The sequence below is a fragment of the Pinus tabuliformis genome, chromosome 9 (genome assembly GCF_031772625.1).
Source record: "Pinus tabuliformis cultivar Carrire ecotype Pingquan chromosome 9, CPIR1, whole genome shotgun sequence".
In the NCBI taxonomy this organism is placed as follows: Eukaryota; Viridiplantae; Streptophyta; class Pinopsida; order Pinales; family Pinaceae; genus Pinus; species Pinus tabuliformis.
The window spans coordinates 681510462-681520439 of NC_142307.1; the positions used below are offsets into that span (position 1 = coordinate 681510462).

Here is a 9978-nt window from a genome sequence, read left to right on the forward strand (position 1 = left end):
TAAACAATAGTTATGATATTTTGAGTTATTTATAATCAATTGCGTAACAATGTCATTAATCAAATAGCACACCCATAGATTAGGAGACACAAATATTAACGTGGAAACCCATATGGGAGAAAACCATAAAACTTATTTTTATTATATGATTGAAGCAAGCACCAACCTAATTTTATAATATTTGTAGGCACCCACCTACAAGAGACACCAATCCCGTTAGCTTTGCAAGCACCAATTTGTAGGAGGCACCAACCCCCTCAAATTAGAAATCACCAACTTGTTGGAGGCACCAACCCCTTGATAAAACAACTCTAGATCTTTGATATCACTACAACAAAACCAGCGATTTGCGCCAGATTTAGCGCCAGATTTTAGTGCATTTTTTTTGTATTTGTGATGAGCAACCTGGCGCTAAATCTGGCTCTATTGTACAATTTTTAAAGCGTCCTTTTTTGCACCTGATTTTGCATCCTTTTTCACACTAGATTTTGCATCATTTTTTACACCAAACTATGCATCATTTTTTGTGTCAAATTTTGAACCAAGATTTGCATCTTATTTTATGACAGGTTTTACTTCTAGTTTTGTGTCATTTTTTGCATCTATTTTTCATTCTCTTTTGCTTCCTATTTTGTGTCATTCTTTGCTTCCATTTTTGCACCATCATTTGCATCAAGTTTACACTGTATTTTGAATCCAATTTAACGTCTTTTTATGCATCCAGTTTGTGTCAGTTTTTTCATCTAGTCTTATGCCAGGTTTTGTATCTAGTCTTACACTAGTTTTTGCTTCTATTTTTGCACCAGCTTTGGTGCCTATCTTTGCACCATGTGTTGAATTTGATTTAGCACCAAATTTTGCATCCATTTTTGTGCCCATTTTTGCATCTTTTTTTGGAACATTTTTTACATCCACATTTACGTTTGATTTGTCTCCATTTTTCCCATCTCATTTTGCACCATATTTTGCGTCATTTGTTTCATCCAATTTTGCATCATTTTTAACACCATCTCTTGCATCTAATGTTACATCATTTTGAGCATCCAAATTTGCATTTATATTTGCATCTTATGTTGAGTCATGTGTTGTGTCCACCTTTGCATGTTATTTTGTGTCTAATGGTACATTCAATTTAGAGCCATTTTTTACGTCTACTTTTGTATTTGTTTTTGCACCAAGTTTTGCATCCAATTTTAAGCTATTTTATGCCCCTTTTTGCACCATTTTTTTGTGTCTACTTGTGTCCAATGTTGCACCATTATTTACACCGACTTTTTCATCCAATTTTGCATTTTTTGGTGTCTAGTTTTACATCATTTTCATCATCCAAATTTGCATCTTTTTTTGCCTCATTTTGTGTCCACATTTGCATATAATTTTGTGTCTGAGTTCGAGCCTAAATTTGCATGTGATTAGGAATCATTTTTTACATCCAATATGGCATCCTTGGTTTCACCTTTTTTCAGCCCCATTTTGCATCTTGTTTTATGTCTTTTCTTACATCTTTTTTTTTCCTTTTTTCCACCCAAGTTTGTATCCCAAATTTACACCATTATTTGCATCATCATTTGGCATATTAATTTGTAACGTTTTTTGCTTCTTTTTAACGCTCAACTTTGCATCTTATTTTACATCTAGTTGTTGTCTTTTTTTGCATCTAATTTGGTGCCCATTTATGTGTCCTTGTTTTTGCCCAATTTGATATCCTTTTGTATGCCATGTTTTGTTCCCTTCTTTGTGTCAACTATTGCACAATTTTTCACTTCTAATTTAAAACACTTTGTATGTCAATTGTTTGCATTTTGTATTAATTCCCAGTTTAACATCCAATTTTACTTTCAATTTTGCATCCATGGTTACATCCGCATTTGACTTCTTATATAGAGTATATTTTTCTTTACATATATGACCCCCTTTATAGATTCATAGTGAAATATATGATAGTTTCTAAATATCATTAAAGCAGATATCACAATTCAAAATCATTTGTAAAGAAATTTAAGAGAAATTGACAACATCCATCCAAAAAAATAACAATGTGTCATTAACAATTTTCAAAACATGTATAAAATAGCAACATAATACTAATAAAATCAGTATTATTTTTAATCAAAACAAGTAAAATTCAAATATGATTAACAAATCAAAATATTTCATGAATATCGTTATTCTACGATAAATTAACAACATACATAAATCAAACTCATCGTATGATTACAAAATCAAAATGTCTCATTGATATAGGGTAAATTCACAACACCCATCTAAAGATAACAATGTCATTCTACACAATAATTTCTTCATAAAAAACAATGCATGTGCATGCCTAGCTACTACCACCTAGATCATCCTCATGATCATCTTGACCATCATCATTACTATGATCCACATCATCACCAACACCGCAACTATCATCATCATCTCCTCCTTCACCACCATCATCCTCATCATCTCCTGATATATGTTGAACATAATTTGGATCATCGTCTTGGCAATCATTACCTATAGCATTCTGACAAAAAAAATCAATATTACATGTTAGTATTAATTACATAACACAACGAATGTTTTTGTTATACAATGTTAACCATAAAATGACGTAAGATATAATATCTAATAGTACTAAAAAATAAAATGAAAATATGGTTTAAAAGTATATTGGAAATCCAACTAAGATTACATACCATAGAGTCCATCCAAACAACAAATTCAACCCATCTCTTTTGCTGCAGCACCTCCTTTTCCAAATGATTTGGAGGTTTTCCATATTTTAGTTCCTATCAATCAGTAAATAGCGAGAAATTAGATAACAATGACTTTCTTCTAGTACAAAATTTATTAAAAAAATATCACATGTTTAATATACTTACAAAGGTTGTTATCAGTGCTTTTAAACCTTTCTAGCCACTACGATGAGTGACTTTTGTCTTGGTTAACCTCGCCCAACCCCAGAACCAAACCCAGTTACTTTTCTAAAACCTTAGTATCCACCCTTCAAATCATTAACAACATCATATGGAATGGGTTTAACTGTCTCCAAAACAACCCCCTCAACTATAAATCCTGGCTTAGGGCCCTCAGGCTGCCTCTTGATGCTGATGATCTCACCACGTGCTTTGGCCTCTACCTTCAATTGGTCATTGTTTTTTCTTCTTAATATAGCATCCTCCGCGCATCTAGACAGTTGCACATGCTCAATTCGTACATGAATTCTCTTCTTGATTATCTTGTTACGAACCTGATCATCAAACAAAATTTCAGCATAGAACAAAGAAAGACAAAAGAACTCCATCCCAATTGCATTTCCACCAATTCTTTTACAGTAACCATATGATCCAACAGTTCTAACAAATGAATAAACAAGAGGGCACTAAAATGAAAACATGCATGGATTATCAATCTTAGTTCATTTAATCACATCCTGAGAAACCAATGTCACCAATCCTATGCACTAGACTGCCATGCAGCCTTATTAGTGCAAATACGTACAACATTTATGCAAAAAAAATGCAAGACAAGCACAAACAAGCATACTAGTTGCAATAGATGGGTATCCAAAGACTGAAATAAGGTGCCACTGTGATGATAAAAAAAAATAGATGATATAACACAGGATGTACAAACCAGGGTTCATGCTCATATCGCTGAAAGAGCAAAGCCATACAGAAAATCTCAAATAAATTTCAGAATATGTATTGTTTATTAAGAAATATAAAATCCATTTTATGATCCCAAACACCATTGGAAAAATAGAATATGTATTGTTTATTAAGAAATATAAAATCCATTTTATGATCCCAAACACCATTGAAAAAATAGATTTACTTAATAAATTAGAGGAAAACACCACCGATATAAAAGATGGTGCATCAGCAATTATCTAATGGCATTCGTCTAGATGCATTGGCAATGCCAATAGTTTCATTCCTTACACTTGAATCCCCAACAAGAAAAAACAAAAAAGGCATGATGCCGCACTAATAGTCTTTTTCTATCCAAAAAGATAGATTCCAGATTCCAGTACAAGAAACTGAAAATGAGATGAGATCGTAGGAGGGAGTTCCTAAAGCAAAAAATTATATCTAAGAGACAAGGCAATTTAAGAAACAAAAACATAAAATAATTCCATCGAAAAAGGTTTTGAAAAGATACTAACAGTGCAAATGACATGTTAGTTTGGATAATAAACATGAAACCATCCATTGTAGTATCACAAATACTCTAGTGGAGAGAAAATCTTTCCAGTTCTTTACAATCACTCCAAGACAGAAAAACTATAATCAAGAAATACTGACTCTCAATCATTCCAAGCCATAAAAGCAAATACATCTTAATCAAAGAAACTTTTATCCCAACTCTCACAAGGTCAAAAAGAACATGTATAATCAGTAGTAGATAAGTTGTAGTAGGACTTGAACCAAGAGGAATCAAGTAAATACTAATAGAAAATCATCCCAAAAGCTATGTCACAACGTTCACAGAACTTCAATCTTGAGGTTCAAAATTTGGCAAACCTTAAAAAAAAATTGAGGTTTAACAAAACTTATCAAACGCCATAGTCATTGACCAAGTCCATAAGCTCAGAATTCATAACTTCATGTCATAACTCAGGTTTGTCATCTACCCTTGCAGTTTCCATGTTCATGACAGCATTTTTTATGTTTATTGATGTTTATTCCTTACTATTTTATGAGATATTTCATGGCAAACTTCATCATAAAACTCGAACTCAAACCAAAGTTAATAATTGCCGGACCCAAACTCAAACCCAAGCCATGAGACTTAGCCCAAAAGTACAAAAGGGAAACTCCTATATAATTTGGAGGTGTTAGGTATGAAAGGAAAAATGTAAATCTCATTAAATTAAATGCATCATATTCGCCCTCAAATAATGCAGACGTTACATATGATTTAACATTAAAATGTCTCTAGCACCCATGGCTCAGCTTAGTTGGCAATGGAAAAACCAATTCTAAGGTATTTTGGGCTTATATCATATAAACCCCCAACTAGTAACGATGGCCCACACGCCAGCACTAGCAGGTAACTTGTGACTCAACGGTGGCCCACACGCCATCACTAGCAGGTAACTTGTGACTTAGCAAGGGCTAAAATATCCATATAAACAATGGCCCACAAGCCAGCACTAACAGGTAACTTGGGACTTGGCAAGGGCCAAAATGTCCAAATAAACAATGGCCTATAAGCCAGCACGGACAGGTAACTTGTGACTTAGCAAGGGCCAAAATGCCCAAATACATACCCACGAGTTCGAAGTTCAAACCCCTGGGGTACATCTCCCCTTCTGGCCTGGTCACAGTAGGATTAATGTCTCATTGGGGATTTGAACCTGGGTGATGAGTATGAAACCTACCTACCAACCATTCAAACCATTGACACTTGACTGCCAAAACAGTTTTAAGTTTCCAATAAAAGCACCAGTCAAAGGGGCTAAAATGAAATCACATTTAATCAGGAAAAACTATAAGAAGATTTGAATGTGCTTACACCTGCCCTGTGCCATCCACACGAAGCCATGGGGAAACGCCCGACGACGATAAAGAGCTCATGAAGGCATACTAAAATATGGGACTCTTAAGCAGTCTTTGCATCATAGTAACATCAAAGCTGAATGTAGCAGACTAGAACAATTTATCGCTGTGAAGATTCATAACAGGGATGCACATTCCAGAGCATGTATCTAAAGTTAAAATGCATGATCATAGAAAAATTTTTACGAGTGATGACGAACAAAATATGAAACGAAAACCATCTGCATATTCGTAACAGGGACGCCAGCTCATAAATTTAATATTAAACTTGATTATAAATAAGTTTTTTCAAGGTGCTTAAAAATAAATTTTACTATTGTGATTACAAGTCGCTTATAAGAGGAAAGAAAATCTAGCCACTTTTAACCCGATTGTCAATTTTACTGATTAATAAGGGAGCGCAAACTTATTGCAATAATGCACATCTGTTTAATCAGAATAAAATAAAACAACAGATTTAACGAGAACTTGATAAAAGAATCGAAGATTTTCTCGTCATTTATTCGAAAATTGCACCAACAACCAACCTAAAATACTATAAATGTACTTTGCCAAAATACATCAAGCTGAAAAGACACGCACAATCGACTTCCATTAGACTCAAAACACGATACTCAGAAAACATTTTATGGGGAAACAAAATTTAATGGAAAAAGATCGAATGTGGGAGAAAATAAAATAAAATGTAGAACCTCTTTGTTCATTTCGACATGGATTGCCCGCTTGGTAACGTTGCAGACAACACCGGTGCGGCCATGGTAGAACTTATGATTCCTTCAAAAGAAGCGACCCAAGCCACAACAGTTGAAAATAGATGAGTATACAATGGAAAAAGAACATGATTGGCAAGCTAAAAGGGTTGAGCTGGTATAGTATGTCATCCAAAGTAACATGAAAATTGAAATCAACATATTAATGGGTAAATTTTCCAGTGCAGATCTACAATTTCAGATAAGAGAAAATCTAGTAAGGCTATAGATAGGGCAAACCTGATTACGGCACCCAAAATATCTAATTTAACAACAACAGACTTAACCGTTTCAAACAAAGAATTAGTCTACGCAGCAGTTAGAATACAGCAGTGTCTACCTCATTTTACCATACAATATATATAACGATCTTAATGTTTAAAAACCCATAATGGCAAAAGAAAACCACTGAATCATGAATCAGAACAAGAAGAAATTCAGAGTTATAAATGATCAAATACGACACTGCTTTAAGAGGTAAACCCAGATCGTTTGAAAGGGGTTATTGAACTCCAGTTCCAGAAAAATGGAGCTTGTCTAAGAACCTTGACAGCTTAAATGGGGAAAAACATACTAATCTTGAAAACCACGGATTTTAAGGGGTGAAGGTGACGCCTAAACCCCATCTCAAGTCAGGGTAATCATGGAGAGACCAAAGCATCAAATTTTCTGAATAAAATTATTGATCGGCCCTAACCATTGAGGTTTCGACCAGTGATTTGCATATTTCCCAGTAGAACGAAAATACCCACTAAGAAAGGGGGAGAAACTATGAATCCGCAACTTCTCTGAAAATATTTATGTCCAAACTCAGGTTTGGGCCTTGCAAGCGCCACATTAAAACAAATATGAAACCCTTCAAAAAATCATACAACCCTGGTCACGCATCAAGAGCGAATTCGGGCCAAGTCCCAGAACCCCTGACACAGCAAAGACGAAATAAAAGTAAAGTACTCACTTGTGAGGCATACCCTTGTGAATCGAACCATTGACCTTAATATCCACGTACTGCCCTATCTTGTATGTCCTCAGATATGTGCTGAGAGGGGCATATCCCTTCTTCTTGAAGGGCCTGGCGAACAAGTCCCTCGTCCGAGCTCGCACTCCATGGCCTGCCGGCATATTCTCCTCCCTCGGTGGATCCGCTCTTCCTGCTGCTGCTACTGCAACTCCTCTCTCGTCAAACTCAAAAGAATTTATGTAAAGGGTAACAAGGGTTTTTGTAAACCCTAATTTTTCCGAACTCGGGTTAAGGTAAGCTTAGGGTTTGATGGGGTTAGGGTTCGGGGGTATGGGTAGGGTTTGGTATAATTTATACTTCCCAACAATGAAGTAAAAATGTATATTATTATTTAATAATATAAAATGTTCCATTTATAAGGTTTTAATGCAACATGGAAGGTTAACGAGTTGGGGGTCATAAATTTATCCTTACATATGAGGTTTGATTATTTAAATAAAAATAAAAATTATAATTATAATTTTAAACTTTACACATTTATTTATTTAATAAAAGTTATTAAATTTCAAGCGAATATTACAAATTAAATATAGTCGAAAATGAGTATATAAATTGAAGATGGATTATGATTCTAATTTAATTATAATGAGAAGGGAATCTAGAATGTGTATATAAATTGAAGATGGATTTTGATTCTAATTTAATTATAATGAGAAGGGAATCTAGCATATATATATATATTAGATTAAAAGATGTTAGAAATTATTTGATTTAAGAATAAAGCATCAAGAATATATAATGAGTTTGGGTATAATTTAAATTTAACATATTAATTTATATCAACATGTTAGTTTGGGTATGATTTAAATTTAGCATATTAATTTATATCAACATGTTATTGTGGTGGTCACTAAATTCATGAGAAAATTAGACCTTCTTTTCCATTTTAGATCAAAATTTTGAAAGGAAATCATATTAAGATCAAAATTAACCATTAGAGAGCAAGCAAATTTTATCAAATCATCTTCCTCCATAGAAGTAAGAGCTCAATATTGAATTCATGAGAAAATTAGATAATGTACCTACAGGAGAATACCTAATGCACAGAGCAATACATGGGCCAACTTGGTGTGTGTTGTGCAAAGACGCATCGGAATTCACAGAGCATCTCTTTTTGAGATGCAATGCTACACTAGAATTTTGGCGATCTCTCTCAAATCACTTCTCTTTCAATGGCAATTGGTAAGGATCGGACCTGATCGAGGCTTGGGAAAAGTGGTCACAAAAACATAAGGGATCGAAATGTATACTCCTTCCGATTCTTGTAAACTGGCAGATTTGGAAGGCTCGAAATCGCTCCATATTTGAGAACAGACCTATCATCTGGCCATTGATCGAAGCCACTATCACTGCTGCCTATAAGGAACTCCCTGACCCTCTGCCCCCAAAAGAGCGCCATCCTCATTCGCCCCCTTGCATTGACAAAAACATCCCTTGGGCCTTCTTTGATGGGGCTGCAAATCATCAAAGTTGTGGGGGAGGTTTTATATTACATTTGAATGAACATCATTATTACACTGTAAAATCGGGCCTGGGCATAGGAACTAATAATTTTGCTGAGCTCATAACCTTGCGACATCTTCTCCATTTTGCTCTACACCACCATTGCACCAGCATCAATATTTTCGGGGATTCAAAAACTGTAATAAATTGGTTCAATGGCATATCTGACTGTCACATACACACACTCAGCATCATCCTAAATGAAGTTTTTATTTTCAAGGCAGCTTTTAACAACATCTCGTGCTCCCACATTTACAGGGAACATAACGGCCATGCTGACAAATTATCCAAGGAGGCCGCGTTGATGGACAGAGGCATATGGGAGATCGCAGAGATGAAGGGACGGAATGAATACAGATATTTTCACCAGCCATACATAGACCAAGAATACCAGCATGCACCAGAATCTTAATTACTGAAAGGATTTTTGTTTTTTGTCATGCAGACAGTGTTTATCTATGATGATCGAAAATTGCATATTTTTGTGCCTTATGGCAAAATGTAAACAGTCTTATATGAAAGAACTATTTCTCGGAGAACTACATAGTGCTCTGCACGATATATTTATGTAAATATGGAACACTGTTATACACACAGTGGAAATCACATATGCGTAAAGCATCTACAATATGTAATTTTTCCAATCTTAATGAAAAATTACGGATTTTTCCAGTGGAAAAAAATGAGAAAATTAGATATTCCTTTCCATTTTAGATCAAAATTTTGAAAGGAAATCATATTAAGATCAAAATCAACCATTAGAGAGCAAGCAAATTTTATAAAATCATCTTCCTCCATATCAAGTAAGAGCTCAATATTGAAGTCGGCCTTTGCGCTGATATGGCTTCCACATTAGAGCAAGGCATATTTATTTTGAATGGGAGCATCAAATCTTACCCAATCACATAATAAATACAATTCTTGGTCTTTCTTCCCTCATACGCATCAATGGGTGCTCAACCCAAGGTTTTTAATGGGCATCTCTAAAATCGAATAGTGTAACATTGATTCCCCTCACCCTTCACTTGCTTTAACATGGTCTATGTGTGGGTAATCGAAGCAATTCCCTAGGCTCCCACAACATATTTTGGGATATGGATTCATTCAAACTCACATGGCTTCATCTGGTGGAAGCATTTCTCAAGGTTTCGAT

General features: G+C 34.8%; 1 protein-coding gene across 2 annotated transcripts; it reads right to left on the reverse strand.

The window, feature by feature from the left end:
* Nucleotides 1–2212: 2212 nt before the first annotated feature.
* Nucleotides 2213–7475, reverse strand: LOC149150498 (uncharacterized). Of its 2 annotated transcripts, XR_016262695.1 has the most exons (5): nucleotides 7260–7475; nucleotides 6245–6326; nucleotides 2871–3238; nucleotides 2685–2777; nucleotides 2469–2512 (listed from the first exon to the last, which is right to left on the reverse strand). XR_016262695.1 is itself a non-coding variant. In XM_089440152.1 (4 exons), exons 1-4 carry the CDS (start codon nucleotides 7421–7423, stop codon nucleotides 2327–2329), a joined length of 525 nt encoding a protein of 174 aa, XP_089296278.1. In that variant the 5' UTR covers nucleotides 7424–7475; the 3' UTR covers nucleotides 2213–2326. The 2 variants fall into 2 exon arrangements, 1 of the variants encoding a protein (XP_089296278.1); XM_089440152.1 differs by lacking the exon at nucleotides 2871–3238 and having other exon boundaries at nucleotides 2213–2512.
* Nucleotides 7476–9978: the final 2503 nt, after the last annotated feature.